This window comes from Vicugna pacos, chromosome 4, assembly GCF_048564905.1.
Source record: "Vicugna pacos chromosome 4, VicPac4, whole genome shotgun sequence".
In the NCBI taxonomy this organism is placed as follows: Eukaryota; Metazoa; Chordata; class Mammalia; order Artiodactyla; family Camelidae; genus Vicugna; species Vicugna pacos.
The window spans coordinates 6,529,688-6,555,126 of record NC_132990.1 but is presented as its reverse complement, the minus strand read 5'-3'; the positions used below and the strand labels follow the sequence as shown (position 1 = coordinate 6,555,126).

General features: G+C 38.7%; 1 protein-coding gene across 4 annotated transcripts in view; it reads left to right on the top strand.

Moving 5' to 3' along the window:
• The first annotated feature begins 21,584 nt into the window (after positions 1-21,584).
• NAA35 (N-alpha-acetyltransferase 35, NatC auxiliary subunit) overlaps positions 21,585-25,439 on the top strand; it is an 84,468-nt gene continuing 80,613 nt past the window's right edge. Inside the window, exons 1-2 of one of the 4 annotated variants that reach the window (XM_015243529.3) lie at positions 21,585-21,679; positions 22,573-22,701. In XM_015243529.3, the coding sequence (XP_015099015.1) occupies positions 22,578-22,701 (124 nt within the window). In that variant the 5' untranslated portion in view covers positions 21,585-21,679; positions 22,573-22,577. Of the gene's footprint in view, positions 21,846-22,572; positions 22,702-25,439 lie in introns of all 4 variants that reach the window. The other 3 variants (XM_006209239.4, XM_072959189.1, XM_015243531.3) reach the window with 3 other exon arrangements.

Below are 25,439 nucleotides of genomic sequence, written 5' to 3'. Positions count from 1 at the left end.
AGTGTTTCACTGAGGATTTCTTCATCAGTGTTCATTAGGGATATTAATCTATAATTTTCTTTCCAGGTGATGTATTTATCTGGTTTTGGTATTAGGGTGATGCTGGCCTTATAAAATCAGTTTGAAAGTGTTCTCTCTTCATCTACTTTTTTTTTTAAGTTTAGGAAATATTGGTATTACTTCTCCTTTGAATGTTTGGTTGAATTCACCCATAGAGCCATCTGATCCTGGGCTTGCTTTCTTGGGAAGTCTTGATGACTGGTTCAATCTCCTTATTTATTTTTGGTTTGTCTAAGCTTTCTATTTCTTCTTGATTCAGTTTTGGTACATTGTATGCTTTCAGGAATTTTTTTTCTAGGTTATCAAGTTTATTAGCATATAATTATTCATAACAGTCCTTTTTGATCCTTCTCATTTCTTAGGCATCAGTTGTAATGTCTCTTCTTTTGTTTATGATTTTATTTGAGTGCTTTCTCTTTTTTTTTTTCCCTTAGTCTAGCTAAGGGTTTGCTGATTTTGTTCAAATTAAAAAAAAAAAACTATTCTCAGTTTTATTTTTTCTATTGCTTTTCTAGTCTCTCTTTTATTTATTTCTGCTCTAATCATCATTATTTACATCCTTCTGCTAACTTTGGACTTTGTTCTTTTTTTAGTTTCTTCAGCTGAAAGTTAGCTTGTTTATTTAAGGCTTTATTTCAGTGCAGCCATTTACTGCTATAAATTTCCCTCTCAGTGCTGCTTTTCCTGCATCTCTAACTTTTGGTACGTTGTGTTTTCATTTTTTTCTGTCGGTAGATATTTTTAACATTCCTTTTTAATTTCTTCTTTGGCACAACAGTTGTTCCAGAGTATGTTGTTAGGACCTACTGTAGAGCACAGGGAACTATATTCAATTTCTTGTAACAACATAAAATGGAAAAGAAACTGAAATATATATACATATGTGTGTATATACATGTATATGTATAACTGAATCACTTTGCTGTACACCTGAAATTAACACTGTAAATCAACTAAGCTTCAATAAAAAACAAAATTTTTAAAAATGAGTGGTTGTTCAGTTTCCCCATACTTATGAATTTTCTTACTCTTATTGGTTTCTAGTTTCATTCCCTTGTGGTCAGAAAAGATACTTAGGATGATTTTGATCTTCTTAAATTTGTAAAGAATTGTTTTGTGAACCAACATGTGGTCTCTGCTGGATAATGTTCTGTGTGCACTTGAAAAGAATGTGTATTCTTCTGCTATTGGCTGGAAAGTTTTGTATGTCTGTTAGGTACATTTTGTTTATAGTATTTTGCAGTCAGACATTTCCATATTGATTTTCTGTCTGAATGTTCTATCCATTATTGAAAGTGCAGTATTGATGTCTCCTATTATTGTATGGCTATGAATTTCTCCAATTGTATCTGTCAATATTTGCTTTATATATTTAGGTGCTCTCTTGTTGAATGTGTATACATTTATAACTGTGATATCTTCCTATTGAGTTGATCCTTTTATCATTATATAATAACCTTTATCTCTAGAGACAGTTTTTAACTTAACATCTCTTGTCTCACATACATAGTCACCCTGGTTTTTTTAGGTGGCCATTTGCATGGAATATCTTTTTCCATCTCTTCACTTTTATCCTATGTGTGTCCTTTAATCTAAAATGATTCCCTTTTAGACAGTCTATCACTAGGTATTGTTTTCTTTGTTGCTGTTAATCCATTCAGCCACTTTTTGACTGGTGAATTTAATACATTTCCACTTAAAGTATTTATTGATAGTTGGGGACTTATGATTGTCATTTTGTTCATTGTTTTCTGTATATTTTGTAGTTGTGTCATTCTTCTCTTGCTGCCTTCAATTTATTATTTGATAACTTTTTGGTAACAATTTGCTTTGATTCTTTTCTCTTTGTCATTTTTGTATCTGTTATATATTTCTTCTTGTGGTTACCTCAAGGCTGTATGAAGTATCATATTTATAACTGTCTATTTTATATTGATAACAACTTAACTTCAGTTGTATAAAATAACTCTACACTTTTACTTCCCCTACTATCTCTTTGTGTTCTTGTAGTCAGAGTTTACCTCTTTTTATCACTGTGTATCTATTAATAAATTTTTATGTGGATAAAATGATTCCTGCCTTTTCTATATGGCCGTCCTCAGTTTTTGTGCTCCACTAGGTCTGTTCTGCTTTTTAATTGTAATCCAGAGCTCTCCAAAGCTAGTTTCATCCACGGATAGTTGTTAAATTACACGGGTAGGGGTTTGTGTGTGTGTGTGTGTGTGTGTGTGTGTAGGCGGAGATGAGGGCTGGGGTCTCTTGGTCTGCCATTTAAAAAAATTTTTTTTTATTGAAGTGTAGTTGGTTTACAATGTGAGTTTCAGGTGTACAGCAAAATGATTCAGTTTTACATATACAGACATATATATGTATATATACATATATTTTCAGATTCTTTTCCATTATAGCTTATTACAAGAAACTGAGTATAAGTCCCTGTGCTATACAACAGGTCCTTGTGGTTTTATCTATTTTATATATAGTAGTGTGTATCTATTAATCCCAAACTCCTAATTTATCCTTCCCCTCCTTCCCCTTTGGTAACCATAGTTTGTTTTCTATGTTTGTGAGTCTATTTCTGGTTTGTAAATAAAATTTGTATCTTTTTTAAGGTTCCACATATAAGTGGTATCATATGATATTTGTCTTTCTCTCTCTGACTTACTTCATTTAATATGATAATCTCTAGGTCTAGCCATGTTGCTGCAAATGACATTATTTCATTCTTTTTTATGGCAGAGGAATAATATTCCATTATACGTATATACACCACATCTTCTTTATCCAGTCATCTGTTGCTTCCATGTCTTAGCTATTGTAAATAGTGCTGCTATGAACATTGGAGGGCATGTGTCTTTTCTAATTAGAGCTTTCTCCATATTTATGCCCAGGAGTGGGATTGCTGGATCATATGGTAAGTTTATTTTTAGTTTTGTAAATAATCTCCATACTGTTTTCCATAATGGCGGCACCAAACTACATTCCTACCAGCAGTGTAGGAGGGTTCCCTTTTCTCCACACCCTCTCCAGCATTTATCATTTGTGGACTTTTTAATGACAGCCATTCTGACTTGTGTGAGGTGATACCTCATAGTAGTTTTGATTTGTGTTTCTCCAATATTTAGTGATATTGAGGATCTTTTCACATGCCTGTTGGCCATCTGGATGTCTTCTTTTGAGAAATGTCTATTTAAGTCTTCTGCCCATTTTTTGATTGTGTTGTTTGTTTGGTTTTTTTTTTTTTTTTTTTTGATAGTGAGCTGTATGAGCTGTTTGTATATTTTGGAAATTAGCCCCTTGTTGGTTTTATCATTTGCAAATATTTTCTTCTACCCTGTAGGTTATCTTTTTGTTTTGTTATGGTTTCCTTTGCTGTGCAAAAGCTTTTAGTTTAATTAGGTCCCATTTATTTATTTTCGCCCTTATTTCCATTATTCTAGGAGACGAATCCAAAAATATTGCTGTGATTAATGTGAAAGAGTGTTCTCTAGTCTACCATCTTGTTGCCATCACATTCTCTCTTTCTTTCTTGTCTCCCACTCTTTCTTTAAACTTCTTCAGTGGGAACAAATTTTTCTGCTCCTACTTGAAATTTTAGGCATTCCTATGACATTTATCTCACTGTTAGGAAATATAAAGATGAAGGATATAATTTAAAAATAATATATAATAAAGATGAAGATGACTAAGGTCAGCCGTCAGTATTAACCTGTTCTCCCTTTGAGCGAACTCAGACTTGGTGGGCCAGCCCTTTGCTAAGGCACTGAAAGGGCGGAGGGCATAAAAGCCTCCAGGGCTGTGGAAACTTCTCTCTCCTGAGAAGTTTGCTTAGGAATCCCTTCCCCTGACAATCTCGGAGTGCAGACCCATCCCCAATCAGCTTTATTCCTTCTTGCCTCTCAATTTGGAGCAGTTAGTGAGTCTCTCTGCCTTTAAATTTTTCCGGTGGTCAGATACCAGGCACTGAGTCTCCCTGGCTATGTCAGATGAATACAAAACTCTCAAAATAATCCTGCTGAAGCCCCTCTTTCTTAACTAAGGTAAAGGAGAATGCACCCCCTATACCTCTATTCTTGGGATAGGAGTTACAGAACAACTGCCTCCGCAGAAACCTTTCTAACAAATTCTCTTTTGACCTTACATAGCCTCGATTATTTTTGACACATACTTAGAAATCCTTGCATAGTGGATTCCTTTAAAAAGAACTTTTTTTTTCTTTACATAAACTAAGCATAGAAGAGTCATGAAGACTTTGACAGTCATTTTCAACGTTGGCTGGTCATTAGAATCACTAGAGAAGCCTTTAAATATCCCTGTGCCCTGGCTACCTCCTGGCCAATTAAAACAGAATCTCTAGAGGGTGAGCTCCAAGTATCAGTAGTTTTTCAAGCTCTCTAGGTGATTCCAATGTGCAATCAACATTGAGAACCACTGCTTCCGTAGAAACAAAGAATTATTTTTGATGATTAAACGTAATTTCCACCAGCTTTCACTCTTGATTATGTATTTATTCAGTTCATCTGGTGCATGGCTTTTAAAAGCTGGCAACCCCACCCCACTCCCTTCCATGTTGCAGCCGCTACGTGAGGGTAGGCTGTAGCCTACGGTGGTGTTTCCGGGAGATGCCCAGAATACCTATTCTGCTTTCTTTCAATTGTTTCTGTTTCCTTTTGGCCACTAAATTTTGTCTCTGGATTTTCAAGATGTGCTTTCCACCCTTCGGTTTGGGGAACCCTTTATACCTGTCTGAACAACACTTTTCTTCCCTCACCCACTGCCTGCTGTGGACATCAGTGAGCACACCCACAGCCTCAGGTGAGTGACTCTTTAGAACCCCACGACTGGCTGTGACCTCTGACACCCCCTGTCCTATACAACCACCCAGAGGGCCAAGATTTACGTATATACTAGAGCCCGGCACCATTGAAAATAACTTGTGTTATATTCCGTGCTTTCCGTGTACAATCTTACTTAATCTTCTCAATCATGCTATGAAATGGGTACAATTATTATCACCCTCATGTTATGAGAATTTTCTCTTTAATACATTTCAAATTAAAAGAGAGAAAACATTTCTTTCTTTTTCGCTCCTACAAGACTATGAATCTGATGAAAACAGATTGTGTTCCTTCTTTTCTGAGTACTGCAGGGTCTTGAACATATCGGGCACTTATTACACGTGTGACTGCTTGAGGCGTCGATCCTCCCCTCCCGTGCGGTGCCTAGGTGTGATCTGAAGACCAGGAGCGGGGGACTGTGTGGGAGCTTGCTCAGAGTGCCAAGTCAGGGGCCTCACCCGCGACCTGCTGAATCAGGATCTGGGGGAGAAGGGGCAGGGCTGCTCATCTTAACACGCACCCCCACTGGAGTAATTCTGCTAGCCTCTCGGGTTTAAAAAGCTCTGCTTCTGTGACTTTCAGTCTAGTAGACAAATGTGGGGAAAAAAACTCACTTAAAAGCAAATGTTCACAACTGAATCTGCCAAAAGGCAGAGTAATGTCATATCAGAATTAAAGAGGTGCTGGTTCACCTCACCTTTCTTATTCTCCTCCTGCCCCTTGCTTCTTTCTCCTTGCCTCCGTTTCACTTGTATGCTGTTCAGAAATTCAGGTTTTGCTTTTTTGTGGGAGACAGCGAGAGAGCCCATGGAGGGGGATATGAAACTGTCTTCCTCACACAATGCGATGGAAGAGAAAGGAGCTCCGGTTTGACTGGAGGTCCCTCAGTCCAGCTCCGAGGAATCAGAGAACGCTTCATCAGCGTGAAGCTTCACAGAGATAGGCATCAGCCTCACCTGGAAGACTTGTTTAAACAGACTGCTGAGCCCCATACCTAGAGTGTTTAATTGAGTAGGTCGAGGTGGGGCCTGAGAACTTGTGTTTCTAACAAGTTCCCAGGTGAGGCTAAGGCCAGGGTAGGGAGCACACTGAGAACCACTGAGGGCACAAAGTCACAGCTTGTGCTGGGAGCTGGAGACAGCCTCCTGCAGGAGAAATGCTTGAACTTACGGATACTTAGGGCAATTGTTTCTCTTCGGGTTTCTGCATTATTATGCAATGTGTTTTGGTAATTCCACCCTCACCACGCCCCATCCCCATCACCATAAACCTCTTTCTTTAGAAAATAATCAGACTTCAGCTGACTTTGGCTTCCTCTGAAAAGAACTGAGCTTCTAAAAGGAAGGGTATCATTTCTAGGTGGAAGGAGTTTGAGAAAAGTGAGAATGTAGAGAGAAGCTTCTATTTAACAGCTAGAACTTAGCATTTAGAGTCGGTGGGAAGTTCCAATGACCCAGGTAGACGAGGTAGGGCGAAGAAAATTGAAGGTAAAACTTTAAGAACCCAAGCAAAGTAGAAAAGAAGAATTATCTAAGAATAGGACAGAGTAGTGAAGATTCTTAAATAGCCTGAATGTTTCTAGTAAAACAAGATATTTAAGACTGTGGTAACTCAGCAATATTGAAGTAAAGATGTTGAGTGAACAGCTATCTACGCCAGAGGGAGAGCTCTGTCATGTCCTGGCAATTATTTTTTCCCCTTTAAATGACCCCAGTGCTTGGGAAGGAAATGGAATTGTTTGGAAATTTCATTGCCCTAACCATACTGCAGCCCTTGAAGCCATTACTATTAAATGACTGAGAAACAGATATGGAAGTCAATAACATGGCAGTTTATGAATTTCTCATTCCTTCCCCTCAACTGCCAAGAAACTCTGCTGTAGACAACCAGACAGCCATCCTAGAGTCTCCTTTTCCCTGCTCCTGGGTGCCCTTTTGTGCTTCCTGTACAAGCAGCAGATGGGGATCAAACACCACTATGATGGTTAATTTTTGGCCACAGGATTCCCAGGCATTTGGACAAAAATTATTCTGGGTGTGTTTGTCAGAGTGTTTCTGGACAAGGTGAACGTTTGAATTGATAGCCTGGGTAAAACAGACTGCCCTCCCAATGTGGGTGAGCCTCATCCAATCAGTTGAAGGCATGAACAGAACAAAAGGCCTGACTCTCTTGTGAGTAAGAGAAAACTCCTCCTGCCTGACTGCCTTCTAGCTGGAATATCAGGGGGTTTCTTTTGTTTGTTTTTTGTTTTCCTGGCTTCAGATTATGACTGAAATTTTGGTTCTTTCCTGAATCTCAAGCCTGCTGGAACTACAGCATTGGTTCTCCAAGGTCTCCACATTGCCAGTTGCAGGTGTTCGGACTGTTAATCTCTGTAAAGGCATGAGCCATTTCCTTGGAATTAATATATATATACACACACATCCTGTTGGTTCTGTTTCTGGACAACCCAGATAATACAACCACAGATGGTCCCAAACACAGCACAGCCAGGCCATAGAAGACTTTTCTGAGGGTACCCGGTGAGATTAGCAAGGTGCTTTGAGCCCAGTGATTCTTGAGGATAGACTGGGCTTGGCAAACAAGCTGAGCCTTATCTTCAGTATAGTAGTGCTCATCCAGCTTAATCCTTACTTTAGGCTAGACCCAGGCTAGTTTAGCTAAATTTACAGTAGAGTTCAGTGCTTGGTTACCCCAACTTGTATTTTTGTCACTTTTCTCTAGATCAGTGGGTCTTAAGCTTGGCAGCACTTTTTTTTCTTCTTTTTTTTTAAAGTGAGGTACAGTTGATTTAGTGTTAATTTCTGGTGTACAGCATAGTGATTTAGTTATACGTATATCGATTCCTTTTCATATTCTTTTTCATTATAGGCTATTACAAGGTATTGAATATAAGTCTCTGTGCTATACAGTAGGACCTTGTTGTTTATCTATATTATGTACAGCAGTTAGTATCTGCAAATCTCAAACTCCCAACTTATCCCTCCCCACCCCTTTCCCCGCTGGTAACCATCAGCTTGTTTTCTATGGCTGTGAGTATGTCTCTATTTTGTAAATAAGTTCATTTGTGTCCTTTTTTTAGATTCCATATATGAGTGATATCATATGGTATTTTTCTTTCTCTTTCTGCTTTCTTCACTTAGTATGAAAATCTCTGGATTCATCCATGTTGCTGCAAATGGCATTATGTTGTTCTTTTTTATGGCTGAGTAGTATTCCATTGTGTAAATATACCACAACTTCTTTATCCAGTCATCTGTCGATGGACATTTAGGTTGCTTCCATATCTTGGCTATTGTAAATAGTACTGCGTGAACACTGAAGTGCATGTATCTTTTCGAATTAGGGTTTCCTCTGGAAATATGCCCAGGAGTGGGATTCCTGAATCATATGGGCTACACTTCAGAAACACCTTCAGGGTTTCCAGAAATCTCATTACCCTAACCATACTGCAGATGAATTACGACAGAATCTCAGAAGGGGAGGCATGGACATAATATTTAAAGCCCCTTGGGTGAGTCCAGTGTGCAGCCAAGATTGAACCTCTAAGTCCAGGATATCCCCAAATTGCTAAAAACAAAAACAAATATTAATCTAAATTACAGTTGTGGGTCCCAATATTCCTTTAATTGTAGTATATATACCTACCTGACAAAGTGGGTTCAGAAAAGCAATAAATGTTTAATAACAGATTATTCTTCATGACAGAAAGCCCTGCCATTTGTAGATCAAAGTTTACAAACATTTTTATGATGCCTCATTTAATTCTTAACCCAAACCTAAAAGATGAGCAGTATTATGACCACTTCTAAGATGGTAAAACTGAGGCTTGGAGATGTTGTGACTTGCTAAGGTTCATACAACTAGTAAATGGTGAAGCCAGAATCAGAACTCAGATGCTGGTGGATTCGAATTCAGAACTGTCTCTACTCCTGACCTGCCTATCAACTTAGTAAAATATTATGTTCCTCTTTGACCTGAGAAATCACTGTTTTCACTTTGCACTAAACTCTGGATGCCAGCAAATATGAAGTCCATCCTCACATAAGTGGTTGCCATCTTTTTGTACCATATTTTCCTGTCCTTTCCCTCTTATTCTGCAGTCTTTTCTGAGGGTGGGAGAGAATAGCTCATTTGTTCCTGTGGCTTCAGGGGTATAGAAGAAAAATCTAATTTCGTATTTGATAAACCCAAAAAGAAGACGGTTTTACAGATAATGAACTTGAGGTTTAGCTGAGAAAAATAACTTCACTACTTAGATATTTAGCTAGTAAGTGGCAGAGCAAGAACTTAAGCCCAGCTTTACGTGGACCTAGTGACCATGACAACTCTACTGCTTACCCTTTGCAGATCACCCCCAAAGCGACATTGCCATCCTGCCTTTTCCCTCCACTGGAGAATTTATTGCCTTAAAGACTTGCCTCTAACCCAGGCTGAGAGCTTCAACCCACACAGATGAGATGGGCTTTCCTGGTACGTAACCCTTCAATTTAATTTCTCCTTGATGGTTTCTGTTTTCTGTTGCCCAGGATGGTATTAATCTTGGATAAGGTACCATTCAGTGGGCCGCATTAGCTTGGTTCCCAGCAGATGATAGCTCTTAGCCTAAGACCAAGGCTGATACATACAGCATCGTATCCAGGTGCTACTTGAAGGGTTTGGTGGGATCCCTCTGGAATGAGTTTGATGTGAATACCGCAGTTGGCAGGTAAGCTGATAGTGAGCAGTGCTACAAGTTTGACTAGAAACTAGATTTCAAGTTTTTACCTGCTCAGTGGGCTTCTGAGAATCCTGGTGTGCTTGACTGGCAGAGAGACCAGGGAATCAGATGAAGTTCTCTGAGCCCTGTCCAAGGTCAGACATGCCTGTCTCTGGGTCCTAGGTCTGCTCTGCATGGTGGCTAGCCATATGGATATGCTCTGGCCCACAAAGCGTGGGAGGGAAGAGGGGGACCAGCTAGGTACAGCTCTACCTGTCTGTTTGCACCCTGGCTGTTTAAAAACTCTGCACTTTGACGTCTCCTGGAATTGTGCCAATGAACAAGGCCTCCCACTGCCAACCGCTGCTGGCACCCCACACCTCCACTGCTTATCTGACCTGTGGAATTCTCTAGTGGTATTAGCTAGAGAACCAGGAAGCAATCCGTGGGCTCAGATAACTCCTGTCCCAAGAATGGCCCTGGTGTCAGAAGTCATGGTGGATGATTGTGTTCTGCTGGGAAGTCCACTCTCCTTAGAAGTCTGTGCTCTTGGGGTTCAGGGGGCATCATGCAGAAATTCTCATCTTCACAAGTTGCCCATTTGCTTTTGCCACCTAACCAGCTGAAAAATCGACACATAGTTAGCAGGAATTTGTGAGATACTATTGCTTGCAGCTCTGCCTCCAGGGCCAGTGGGTGGCCGCAAATTTCTCCATGGTACCAAGCTGGTCACAAAATAATGCTGTCTTAACAGGGAGCTTGATTTCTGCCTCACGGAGGGTGGCTTTATTCCAGGAATTTGAGTTCTGACCAAAAATATTTCTAGCCTCTCTGAGCTGGAGTCTCAAGTCCTCTGAGAGATTTGACTTAAAAAAAAAAGTATTATTGATATGTAATTTATGTACTGTAAACTTCACTCATTTTAAAGGTATACTTGAATAATTTTTTAGTAACCTTAAGAGTTGTGGATTGCTTTGGGTAGTGTGGCCATTTTGATAGTGTTGATTCTTCCAATCCAAGAGTGCATGAAATCTTCCCATTTCTTTGTGTCATTTCAGCTTTCAGATTATGGGTAACCTCCTTGGTTAAGTTTATTTGCAAATATTTTGTTGTTTTTAATGTAATGAAAGTGTTTATGCCAGTTATAAAATTCTGGTTTTTGAAGTGAAAAAAAAGTGAACGAAGGGCCACAAATGGCAAAGCATCCTTCTTTCTTATGGGTGAGTTGTATTCCATTACAACTATTGATGTGCACTTAAGATGCTTCCATATTTTGGCAATCATAAATAATGTTGCTGTTAATAGCAGGGTGTATGTATCTTTTTGAATTAATTCTTATTTTGTGGTTGGCTTTATTCCTTTGATAATGATGTAAGTTTAAAAAGCTAAAGCTCTAAACGTTCTTAGAAACAATGAACAGTACATATATGTAAATTAAAAAATATATGTGCAGTGAAAAAAAATTACCTATCAAGCCATGAAAGACATGGAAGAAACTTAAAAGACATATTACTAAATGAAAGAAGCCAGTCTGAAAAGGCTACAAACTGTATGATTCCAGCCAAATGACATTCTGCAAAAGGCACAGCTATAGAAACAATAAAAAGATCGTGGTTTCTAGGGGTGTGGGGGGAGGGAGGGAGGGAGGAATGAATAGATGGAGCACAAGGGATTTTTAGAGCAATGAAATTATTCTGTATGATACTATAGTGGTGGCTACATGTCATTATGCATTTGTCAAAGCCCATAGAATACACAACATCAAGAATGAACCCTAACGTAAACTGTGGACTTTGGCTGGTAATAATGTGCCCATGCTGGCTCATTGATTGTACCAAATATACCACACTGATGAGGGATGTTGATGGTAGGGGAGTATATGTGTGTGTGGGTGGGGAGGGCTATGTGCAAACTCTGTATTTTCTGCTGTAAACCTGAAATTGCTCTAAAAAAAATAGTCTATTAAAAAAATAGAGTTGTGAAACCATTATCATGATCTAATTTTGGAATATTTTCACCACTCTAAAAAATCCCTCATGACAATTTATTCCTCATTCTCACCCTCGACTACCCCAAATTCTTTTCTAAAGCAGCTTTATTGAGAGAATTCACATACCTTAAAATTCACCCATTTAAAGTGTATAATTCAATGGCTGTTTAGAATATTCAGGGCAACCATTACTACAATCAATATTAGAACTTTTTAATTACCTCCAAGAAACCCTGTAGCTTTTAGGCATCACCTTGTAACCCGGGGCCTAGGCAACCACCAATCTACTTTCTATCTCTGTAGACTTACCTTTTCTGGATAGTTCACATAAACTGAAACCTATATGTAGTCTTTTGTGACTGGCTTATTTCACTTAGCCTGATGCTTTCAAGGCCCATTCATGTTGTAGCAGGTATCAGTATTTCGTTTCTTTTTATTGCTGAATAATATTCCATTGTATGGATATACTACATTTTATTTATCCATCCATTAGTTGATGAACATTTGGGTTATTTCCACTGTAGGACTATTATGAATAATACTGGTCTAAACATTCATGTACATGCTTTTGAGTGGATACATTTTAATTTCTCTTAGGTATATACCTAGCAGTGGAAGAGCTGAGTCATATGGTATGTTTAGCCTTTTGAAGAACTGCTAGACTGTTTCCAGAGCAGCTGTACCATTTTACATTCCCGTCAGCAATGTATGAGGGCTTCAGTATTACCACATCCTCGCTAACACTTGTTACCATGGGTCTCTTTTATTGGTATGAAGTGGAATCTCATTGTAGTTTTGACCTGTGTTTTCCTGACAGCTAATAATGCTGAGCATCTCTTCATGTGCTTATTAGACACTTAGGTGTCTTATTTGCAGAGCTGTTCAGATCCTTTGCCCATTTTCAAATTGAGTTTTTGTCTTTATTATTGAGTTACAATAGTTATTTATATACGCTATATAAAAGTCCTGTATGAGATATATGACTTACAAAACTTTCTTTCATTCTTTGGGGTATTTTTCCTTTCTTCAAAGTTTCTACCATGGCTGTGGCACTTACCCTCAATCTGGCTCATGCTGTAGTTAGTTGGGTTTTTGTGGGGTTTTGGGGCATATATATATATCTTTTTAGTGAAGTCTAGTCAGTTTACAATTTTATGTCGATTTCTGGTGTATGGCACAATGCTTCAGTCATCCAGGAACATACATACATTTGTTTTCATATTCTTTTTCATCATAACTTACTACAAGATATTGAATATAGTTCCCTGTGCTATATAGTATAAACTTGTCATTTATCTGTTCTATATATAATAGTTAGTATCTGCAAATCTTGAACTCCCACTTTATCCCTTCCCACCCCCTTTAACCCCTGGCAACCATAAGTGTGTTTTTTATGTCTTTGAGTCTGTTTCTGCTTTGTAGATAAGTTCATTTGTGTCCTTTTTTTTTTTTTAATTCCACATGCAAGGGATACCATATGGAATTTTTCTTTCTCTTCCTGGCTTACTTTACTTAGAATGACAATCTCCAGGTCCATCCATGTTGCTGCAAATGACATTATTTCATTCTTTTTTATGGCTGAGTAGGATTCCATTGTATAAATATACCACAGCTTCTTCATCCAGTCATCTGTTGGTGGACACTTAGGTTGTTTCCATGTCTTGGCTATTGTATATAGTGCTGCTATGAAAGTTGGAGTTCATGTATATTTTGAATTAAAGTTCCCTCTGGATTTATCATGTTGTAGTTAACATCTAACTCTCTCCCTTGAAATCAGAAGCTAGCTGAGGGTCGCACCTTCATTTTGGTACCCTCAGAAACCTAGATAAGCTTTTGCACATATGTAGTACTAATATTTGGGATTTGAGGTCTGAATTCCAGGTCCTATTATCTGAAGTATTTCAAATGGCATGACGAAAGCCAGAGACTGTTTTCCAAGCAAGAATAAAACCCAGGTGCCTTGTATCTGGATAAAATAAATAGGTGAACACAGTTGATTCTATCTATTGACAGTTGTTCCCTTTAACAAGGAAAAATAGCGTTGCTATTTCAATCAACACTTTATAAATAAGCCATATCCCAAAGATCCATTTGCATGGCAGTGATTTGTACTGCTGAACATATTTTCATCTAGTACCAATGTGATAACAGTGGTTCAGTTTACGATTCTGGGACCCAAAGCCAAATGAAGTTTTGAAGAAGCTTGATGTCAAGAGTACACTAAGTATATTATAGGCAAACAAACAACAAAACAAAAAACCGTTTGTGATCTGGACTGGTAGGAACTGAGGCATTGTTCATCATGTTATTTCTGTGGGGAATTGTGTCATAGTATCAGTCAACAGCATAAATACATGGCTCCTTTCTGTGTAAATCTGTTGTGGACCCTGTGACCTCTGGGTCAGCAAGTCTGAAGTTAACAGAGTATTTGGGGGTATAAGGAGCATTTCCCACAAACCTCAAGGTAGACTGGTTATTCCTAAGGATGATCTGTGAAATACCCAAATACCAATTTCAAGAAACAGTTAACATTTGAATATTATAAACTATCAAAATGATGGCCATGAGAATTATGCAGTTACATGGACACATGCTTACAAGTGCAGAACTGTAGAATCTGTTATGCTAAACGACACATCCCCTCCCCCACCACACACCCAAAGGGGAAAACAGTAACAACATATTCCAGCAGAGGGGAAAAAAACTAGAAACAAAAAGACTGAAATGCTAACAGTAATTTTGTGGGGGTTGAATTAGTGTTTTCTGCTTTTCTTACTTCTCAATTACCTCTAATTTGTTTAATTTGTTGTATAATAAAACACCAGAATAATTTATCTTTATAAGCTGCAATTTCTGTGAGAGCAGGGACCTTGTTTGTCTTAAATATAGAGATACCACCACTCCATAGACAAGTATGTGGTGCAGAAAAAGACGCTTAATATATATTTGTGTTATGTGAGTAATCAGTTTAAAGGTTTCAGAACTGGAAAATAAGAGTTTGGAATGCAGTGATGGACCTGATCATAATAGAGGTACTTTTTCTTCATTGTATTTTTCTCATATGGAGGAAAGAGAGGGCAGCAGTATGTGAAGAAGCAAAGAATCATACAGTTTTTCTTAGAGGTCTGTATTGTGAAGAAAGAATCCACAATGTGATTGCAGCCTGATGTTAGCAGAACAAAAAAGGATGTGCAGAAGTGAAAATTGTATTCAAAAAAAATCCTAAAAAATAGACATGTATCTTGCCCAGTCGACTTTAATTTCCAGAAAGGATGAGCACGTGAGAGAAGAGTGGTGCTCAGTAGTCCTTTGTCTGTTTCATTGTAATACACACAGGGAAAACAGTGTGTCTCGTAGCCTAGATTCTTGTAGAACCTTGAAGTTATGACGCTTCTTCAGGTCTTTTTAGTGCAACTCCAGGTCTTTCAACTCTTATGTGTTGACGTTATAATGATAACTCTAAATTTCACGTACTGGCATATCTAGTTCTTGAATGTCCCCTAAGGAGCAGTATTGAAAAATTACCAGTCTTAGTTTGTATACTCTATCTGGATTATTTTCAAATTATTTTGCTAGTGCTTTTGTAAGAAAGGTCATTAGATTTCATTTTGTAGTGTTTTTTTTAGCTACATCGCCTTCCAGTTTTGAAGCAATCTTATTAGTACTAACTTTATGTTGTATAGTCCTAGTTAATACCAATGAATATAAATCTCATTTGTTTGTACTTAAGCATATTTTAAAGAATAACTGGCAGAGAAAGATGGAAATAAACCATTCTATAAATAACAATGTTCTTTTCATGATTTTCTACATTTGAGTTGCCCAAACATATTTTTTTTTAAACTTTGACAGCATTCTCCAAGGACTTCAAATGTTTAGGGACAGTGGAGGTTAAAGTAGTATTTCATATTTCTTTTCTAAAAGGCAAACATGACTATTTATAGCTCTTAGAATGTCATGTCTAAAGGATAAAGAGAAATTTCTAATACATCTCATACAAGCATCTATATTTTTGGTTCCATTTAGTTTAGAATGAAAGTGGTTTTACATTTCATCCCAGGGCTGATAATCATAAAAGCCTCAATATAAATCTTAAAACTTCTGAAAGGCTGCTCTGTAGGCAACTAAAAAAGTACTCCTGGAAAGTACAGAGGCTGAAGCATGAGTGCCTTTATAGTTTTATAAACTCAAGTCACTGAAATGGATTTTTGAAGAGACAGGGGTATAAAATAAAGATCCTTTTCCTCAAAGATGTTTAAAAATGAAATAAGCAGTCATGAATCTGGGTGTGACAAAAGTGAGGTACTAGAACTTCGCTGTCAGTACCAGATAAACAGCCTTCTAGACAGCGTAGTCGAGTAGTACTAAATAACCATGCTATAAGAAAACTGAGAGAAAGGCTGACATTATATAATTTTACAGTTTTCTAAACTTTGATTCTTACAACCCTGTAAGCAATGTTAAGTCGCTGTTTTACAAAAAAGGACACTGGAATTTAGCATGTTCAGGAGACTTGCTCCAGATCCCTTAGTCAGACTTCCTGTTAAATATAGTGGACAGGACGCACAGGTATGAACCTCCACATAATGAGAGTGAAATGGCACACACTCACAAGGACAAAAGAAATGGATGAAGGAAAAACAATGTCTTTGAAGATATGAAGCAGATGGATGAGGGCACTTACTTAGCAGAGCTAAGAGCCAGTGATGGGGAAAGCCAAGAAACCACCCATTTTGTGCCACAGAAACACCCAGAAGACCCAGGAATAAATGGAACCAGCTACCTCCCAAAGTGGAGGTTAGGGTGAGGCTAAAATCGGGAATGTGTTTCAGAAGTACCAGGACCTGACATCTCCTCCCCAGTTCTTTATGGCTATTACTGCCCCTCCTCCATCCCTGTAGAAGATTGGAAAAGGTAAAGGAGAGAATCTCTGGCAAAGGGGGTGCTAGTGTGGGAAGGGATACTGGAATAGATGAGAGAGGTGGGTACCTTATGAGAAAGGGAAGTTAAGTAAAAATGTTGTAATAGGTTTTGATTCTCCCTCCTCCACCTCCCAGCCTTCTTCCTCCAGTCCAAGTGGCTGTTCAGCTAGCAGATATTGGGGGCAAAGCTCCTAATTTGCACAGCTCTGGGGGAGCCTTTCACACAATTTATGTGAATGACACCCCCAAAGTTGTGCAGTGCCCAGTTTGCATATCCATACATCAGGACCTTTAATCAGAAGCACCTTCTCTGGGAAATCAGACCAGTCCAAGACACAAGACCCAAAGATAATGTCAGGGATTCACCAATTGAATGGCCCAGGCAGGTCTACTCACAGAGAAGTCAACATTTGACAAGTCCGTACTGGAAGCACAAAGTCTTAGATCTACTCTTTGAAATAACGTGCTTCAAAATAAACTTCTAGCCACCATCCACCAGACTGAAGAAGTCTCTTATAGGAAAGACAGAGTGAAAAAAATTAGAAAAAAATAATTTTCTCTTCTCTCTGCATATTTTATCATTAATGATATCAGAGATATGAGAAGATAATGCATATGTAGAAGACAGTATTCTATTACAGTAAGAAATGTTTAGGGAATAAAAAAGGCCTCTTGGAAAATCATCTCACATTTCCTCATTATTAAATACAAAGAATAAAAATTAAAGGGACCAACTAGTCATCTTACAAAATTAGAAAAGAACTACCAAAAGAGCCTGAGATGGCATTAATGAGGAAAATATAAAAAAAATTAATTAGAAAACATATAAAAAGGCCAAAACATTAAAAGTTGGGTTTTGAGGAAAAGAACACAAATGGAAAAATTATGAGTTAAACTTTTTACAAGCCAGATAAGGGGGGAAAAAAAGGACAAGGCCAGAAATCACAAAGGAGAAATAACACAGATAAGTGAGATTTAAAAGAATCCTGTGAGTGGAAAAATACTTGTGTGTCTGAGTGTTCTATGACAATTTTCATTATTGTGAAAGATCTGTAATCCATTTTGAAGATAAATAGAATATAAAACAGTATGTACAGTGAGAACACACTTTTAATACAGAGACAAAATAAAAGCATATATATACATGGAAAATGAATGGACAGTAAGAACAAAGGTCATCTTTCAGTCTAGGATTATGGGTGATTTTTATATGTTGGCTTACATGCATAAATAATTTTTTATTATTACTTTTTTTTAAGGAGGTACTGGGGACTGAACTCAGGACCTTGTACATGCTAAACACATGCTCTACCACTGAGCTAAACCCTCCACCACCATAAATAATTTTTTATATTGGTTTTATACCAAACATACACCTAATGGGCATTGTAGTAAAAATTTAATAAACACTAACAAAGAATTTATGTCACTGAACATTAACTATTCAGTGTAACATTTAAGGAGAAAACACTTTTAAATTTCCCAATTTACTTTGCAGTTTCCACAGCAACGTTATTTTGTAGCAACATACTTGTTGCAATGTTTCATGTTACTCATATTGCTAGGATTATGTAATACAGAAGAGTAAGGACCATTTTGTCCTTCAATAAGATAAAGCCATTAGGGACAGACATGTGGCTATGAATTTCTTTCTTAAAGAAAACTTATTATGAAAATAAAACATATACAAAAGTAGAGAGAATAGTATAATAAACTCCTATCCATCACCATCGTCCAAAACCATCAACAAATCTCATTCCCTCTGTCCATTTACCCCCAAACACACTGGATGATTTTAAAGGAAATACCAGGCATATCTCTTCACTTATAAATTTTCAGCATGGATCATTTAAAAAATGTTGTTTTTAAAAGATTACTGCAATACCATTATACTACCTAAATTTTAAAAAATTTAATATGAGATATCTAGTCAATGTTCAAATTTGCTCAACAGATTCAAATTGTTTACAGTGTATTTCATTTGGGATCTAAAGTTTATCTAATTCATACTTTTTTTCCACTATTTCAATTTCTTTTCTAACTCATTAAATTCATATTTTACCCACATTTGGTTGATAAGCCTTCTATGATCACTTCCTTCTTGACAGAAGTTTAAGAGCTTCAACGTCTATACATCAGACAACTTATTGATATGTAATCTTTTTGTAAGTAAAAAAAAATTCACTTGATTGGCCCCAGAAAAATGTTTGAAAATCATTCATAAAAAGGGATTTTGTAAAGATTTTTTTTTAGCAAAGAAAGCAATGTTATAAGTTATGTATGTGCGTTGTTAATTGCAGGGATACTTGAGAGTTAACATCTCTCTCAGATTCAGTGACCCACTCTCCTGGCTTTTCTCTGCTTCAACCTTTATTCTCAGAGTCCTGGGTTCTCTTCCTCTACCTGATCTCTAAATGTTGAGGTTCCTCAGGTTCCATTCTGAGCCCACTTCCCTCTTGACACCATCTTCCTATGGGATCTCCATAATACCCATGGTTCTAAATGGTATCTTTATTGATACATTGGACTATAAAATACTTTCAAATAGCAAATCCACCCCCCCCAAATTAAAACAGCCAAAAACAAAGTAAAAAGACAAACGATAGAATGGCTTAAAAAATTGCAGCTTAAACCTACAATGAAGAAGACTATGAAAACAAATATATGTATGTATATGCATGACTGGGACATTGTGCTGTTCACCAGAAATGGACACATTGTAACTGACTGTACTTCAATTTAAAAAAAACTGTAACTTAAATCAAAAGAGTTAATATACAGAGCTTTTTAAAAGAAAAAAAAATCCTGTAGAAAAATAAAGGCAGACAGATCACAGAGAAAGATTTAAATTGTCCTTAAAAAGAGAAAGATTTTCTACTTCACTCATGATAAGAGAATGCAAATTAAAACTACACTGAGGTATTTTTATCACTTGGCAGTTTGGCAAAATTCTAAAACTTGACCACATAGAGTATTGATGAGGCCATGGGAAATGGAGTACTCTCATATATTGCTGTTGGGGGGTGGGGGTGGGGTTGGAAACCTTGATGGGGGAATTTGGCAATAGCAAAATTACACATGCATGTCTACTTAGACCCTAAATTCTGCTTATATGAATTTAGCCCAAAGATACACTGGCAAAACTATGAAAAGGCATATGTATACATCACATGGTAGCACTATTTTTAATGGTAAAACCCTGGAAACAACCTAAATGTCCATCAACAGAGAATTAGTTGAATAAATTATGGTATATTCACTCAGTGAAGTGCGGTAACTATCTTTTTAGACTGTCAGTTGAGGACACAGCCACATTAGGGAAAAAGGTATATAATAAATATACACATATGTATTAAACAAAATTATTAAAAATGGGTATTTAGAATTATGTATTCTGTTTAATTTTCTGTTGCTTAAATACTGTTATTTAAACAAAAAATAGGACTAGTTAACAGTGGTAATTAGTAGTAATTGATAGTAGGAACAACTAATTAACATGTGAGAAAAATACAATTATAATGGTGATACATCAAACATTATACGGAGGATACTTACTCATTAGCCCCTAACACAGACGTTTTCTTTAACTTTTTTTTATAACTTTTTGTTGGATTATTCTATATTAAGATATATAATTAAGACTTTTTAAAAGGAGAATGTAACTACAATAGAACTAACTAAACTGATATTACCTATATGTAATAAATAAAAGCCGACCACTGTCCTTAGTGCTGGGGATACAACTTTGATCAAAATACGCAAAGTCCCTGCCCTCAGGAAATACATAAATATATATCTTACTTTAAAAACCAACTTTATTGAGGTTTGATATGCACATATTGTGTGTACTTCGGTGAATTTTTACAAATGAATTCAGTCTTATAACCACCACCACCACAATCAAGATAAACACTTCCATCACCTCAAATCACCTAGCCCTAGTCCAATTAATTCTTCTTTGTTACCCCTCCACCGCCCCACCAACCCTGCATTCACTGTTCTGTTTTCTGTCCCTGTAGATTAGATGTCTTTTTCAGAGTTTCGTATAAATGGAATCACCCTCTTTTGCTCACACATTGATTTCCTTTGCTCAAAATGTTTTTGAGATTCATATTTTTGCGTGTCAAATAGTCATCCCTGTTTGTCAGTAATTACTATTCATTATGTGGATAATTACATATCATTATCTGGCTATACCACAAGTTGTTTAGATTCACCAGTTGATGATCTTTGGGGTCATTTCTAGTTTTTGATCATTAAAAATAAAGCTATTGAAAATTAATGTATCAGTTTTTGTGTGGACACATTTTCATTACTAAGTAAACACCTAGGAGTGGAATTGCTGGATCACCTAAGTGCATGATTAATTTTATGATAGAAGAGACCCCGTTTACCAAAGAGGCTGTACCATTTTGTATTCCCATCAGCAACATATGAAAGGTCCAGAGGTTCCACGTCGTCAACATTCGGTACCGTCTTCTAAATTTTGGCCAGTTTAATGGCTGTGTAGTGGTAAAGAAGCTTTTCGTTTCCTACCGTACTAGCCCACTTATTTAAAACTCGTTATTAATTTAGAAGAAGTCTAAAAATATGTGAAGGGTTTAAGAAAATGACTGGCTTGATTATGCTGAAATTTTGTTTCCATTTTTCCTCACGAAATCCCCAGACTATCTAGGAAACATAAATGCGGTGTCAGGCAGCAGTAGCTCGATGGAGCTCTCGAGGCTGGGGTCTTCATTTACGGACCCAATATCTACTGTCTAGGTAAGTTAACCATTGCTTCCTCGCGCCTCCGCGTCACCGTTCTAAGAATTTCCCAGGGAGCCGCGCGGGGCGAGGCGGGGCGGGTTCTGGGCCTCTAGGTCCCGCCCCTTACCGGGACCCACCTACTACCCAGGACACGGCCCGAGGCTGGAGAAGGAAGGTCGCTTCCGGTCTCGCGATTGGCTCTAATCCCGCGAGAAGAGAACATGGCCTCCATCGGTCGAACGGCGGCAGTGGCGAGGAAGGGGGTGTGGCCGGGGAGCGCGAAGTCTCCAGGCGTGAGGGAGAGGGGGCGGGGTCGCGCGCACTGGGCGTACGCATGCGCGCACAGGGACAGTCGGGCTGGGCTGAGAGGGGAGGGGGCGACGGCGGCCGAGGCGGCGTCGTTATTTCCGCGGTCCGGACGGTGAGTGGCGGCGCGGGTGGCCAAGAGAGAAGTAGGTAGGGACCGGCGTGCGGAGCCGTTGAGACTTCCTCCCTCCCGTGTCCGAGAGTAGCAGCCTCCCGCGTGTTTGGCGGACCCTGGGGACGCCAGGTCACCCTGCGGCCCCGGCCCTCCCGCCGCGCTTCAGGTAGGAGCTGCGGGCTCCCCGGTGCCCGCTGCCCGCCGGGGCCCTGGGCTTATCCAGTGTTACCGGGGCGACGACCTGGCACCGGGCGTGCCCGTCCTCCCGCACGAGGACAGCCCTGTCCTTGCTTGCGTGCCCATGGGGCCGGGACCGGGCCGGGCTGACCAGGGTGGGGCGGGTCCCCGCCTCAGGTGCACCCCCGCCCTGGGCCCGGCGGCTGGGACCTGGTGGTGCTCTCCCTCACGCCGCGCCCGGCGGATCGGCCCTGCAGGGGTCCTGCCCGGCCTGGAGAGGTTGGCCCAGCGAGCTCCGGGCCGGTGAGGGACCACCTCCACATGAGTAGATGCGGCACGGGGTCCTGGGCAGCGAGAGGGGTCCCTGAACAGAGCTGTGGTTATTTGTGGCCGATGTTAAAAGTTGGAAGCTCTGGAGTTGGTTTTCTTTGGGCTAGTGGTGGGATGGTTTGTAGTTTTTCTTCTTAAGTAACCAAACTGTTTATGAGCCCTCGTAGGTGGTGGGCTGTTAGTAAGCGAGCAGCAGGTAGTGTTAATTAACGGTGAGATTTAATTGCATTAAGGTAATTTTTTTCAGTACCGTCCACAAACTCAGAAGAGCTCTGCTTAAACAGTTTAGTAAGACTTCATCCAATATTTAAACAGACACACATGGTTTGCTAATTCTCTTGCCCTGAAAGCTACATCCCTCTTTTACACCAGTATTACTTTTGTAGGCATAATGGTTATGAAGGCTTCTGTAGAAGACGATGATTCAGGATGGGAGCTCAGTATACCAGAAAAGATGGAAAAAAGCAATACAAACTGGGTGGACATAACCCAAGATTTCGAAGAAGCTTGTCGAGGTGAGTTTGAATTTTGGGATTAGAAGTTCAACATTTGGGAAAGGGTACAATAAAAATCTGGATTGTGATTTCTAAACTGTCTCAATAAATGAAAAAAAAATCAACAGGTCAGTTTGGTTTACTGAATTTGTTAACCAACCACACTTACTCATTTGCTATACTCTAATTTTAACTTTGATTTAAAACCGGTTTAAGAATGACACAGCATTAAGATGTTGAGGCAGTTTCTTCTGTTAAAGTTTTCTAACTTTAAATAGCAGGTTAGAGAGCACATAGCAGTAATTTTGAAAAGTGGAAACACAAATTCTGTTGCCCTAAAGACGGTAGTTTTATCGTATATTGGAGGTTTGAAAATGATCTTATCATTCCCTGCTTAAGATCCTCCAGGGGCTTCCTATTACATGTAGAATAAAATTCAGACTTCTTCCCCATTTCCCCATGACCAATATGATTTGGTGCCTGCCTACCACTCAGACTTTATTTTTGTATCACTGCTCAGGTTGGCTCATTGTTAGTCATGAGGTCTTATCTCATTAAACACACCAAGGTAGTGTCCCCATGTCTTCACATAGCTGGCTCCTTCCCGACGACTTAAATGTTACTTTCCCAGTGGGGTCTTCTCAGAACAAGGAATCTAAGCAGTTTCACCCCTTCGTTCTCTTCTATTCAACTCTGTCTCAGTTTAATCACCCTGTTTTATTTTCTTTATAGCACTCATCTACTGTCAGAAACTATCACTTTCAATTATTTCTTGTTTATTGTCAGCCTCACCCACTGAAATGTAAGCTCTGAGAGTGCAGAGATCCTTTTGCTAACCCTAGCAAACAGAACGTTGCCTGGCACATAGTAAGTTCAATAAATGCTTGGACGTAAGTGATTGGAGAAATGAGCATGTTTGTTGTTTGAGGGGAAAGTGCCTCAGGGAGAGAATGAAGATAAAAGAAAGGAATAAATGATAGAGTGAGAGCTTGAACTTTAAGAGAGGATGGTATCTAGAACATGGTAGAGAAATTGAGGGGAGAGAATAGGGACTTAGAAGGAACGGAGGTTAGGATGGTGAAGATACGGGTATATTTCTAAGTGGATGGGGAGGAATGGTGGAAGGATTCACGCCTTAATGGCTTCTATTTTGGTGTTTTGGGTTTTGGTCATGGTGGAGTGTGTTTAGAGCAGTGCTCTTAATGAGAGGAGCAAAGACTTGGAGCAGCTGCAGGTGGAAAGGGAGCCAGCTGAGTATAAGCAAAGTGATAAATCATGTGCTTATCCTTCGACTGTTTTGAAATACACGTCTAGTTAAAGTATGCCTAAGTAGGACAGTGGAAAGAACGTTAGACTGGGAGTTGAGGGACTGCCCATATATGTCTATCTAAGGGAGAGAGAAAGAAATGTAAGTTACAACGTAATTTTTCTGCTCAGTGTTCTCAGACTATCAAGTGGATCACACCTGTCATCTTGCACTGATTTTAAGTGATCTGCCTTGGAGGGCTGTCATTATAAACCTAAATGGGAGAAGGTTTTATGAAGTACATATGGCTTGAGTTAGGCCTTAAAAGAGTGGTCAAGATTCTATTAAGTGAATGTGAGGGAATTGCTCTAAACTGAAATGAACTATTAGAGCAAAAGTTCAGTGAGACCTTTATGTTTGAGGAACAGTGAAAACTTCTGCTTCTCATGGAAGGAACCTTGAGTAGGAAATATGGTTTAATACCTGCTTCAGTGTGGATTGGGAGAGGGTGGTATATTGTTTTGTTGCCAGTATCAAACCAAATCCTGTTAACTCCTCCATAATTAGCTCCTGCACTGTCTCAGGTGGCTCAAATGTGAGGCATACGTCTAGAAACGAAAAAGTTGATAGAGAATTAATCTTCTTGTGTGGGTTTTAGGACTGAAGGCTGTTAGCAGTCTTGAGTCTGTGGTATTAATAATTTGTTTTCCCTTCTTGAAATAATCAGATTCTTAGCCTTGATTATGGCTTAGACTTGTGTTCTAACAACTTTCTAAAAACTAAGTTTAATACAGATGTTGTTACATCTTTTTCTTAACTGTCAGAGTGGTTTCTCTTTGGCTAGACTTCCGTGATTTAAGTGGAGTACTTTAAAATAATCTGCATACTGATGGCAGCGTTTTCATGCGCATTTCTGCTTACTCTTTCAGTGGCTCTCCAAAGTCCTCTGGATCGAATTCTAACTTCCATCATTTCTTTTACTTCCTATTAGGCAGATGGCACACATTCCCTCCACATTTTCTATAGCTGACACTGAGGGGTTTTTTTTCTTTTACATATTATTTTGACTGTCTAGCACCATTACTATTATTTTGCCTGATATGTAATAGATTATTTATCTAAATTATACCTCTGAGCTTTGCTTCTCTGGGAAACCTTGCTTAATTCAAACCATCTCATTTTGCTACCTGTTAAACCTCTGCTATTTATATTCCTTTTGGTTGTCTGTATTTAGGTACTTCTGAATTGCAAACTCACAACTTAAAAAACTTCACTTAAACATAAATGATCATAAAATATACACTGCAGCTGCTTGTTTTGCCTGCCACATTCCCTTCTTCCACATGCTCTCTGGATAGCCAGCAACCTCTCCCAGAATAAGGACACCACCATATATCTAGAGCCTAGAGGTAATCCAAGGTTGGCTATCATTTAAAACTCTGGTCTTGAAGGATATGGGCCTGTCCTCCCATCCTATTTTGTCCTCTTTTTGATGGCTTAGTTCCTTCTTTCT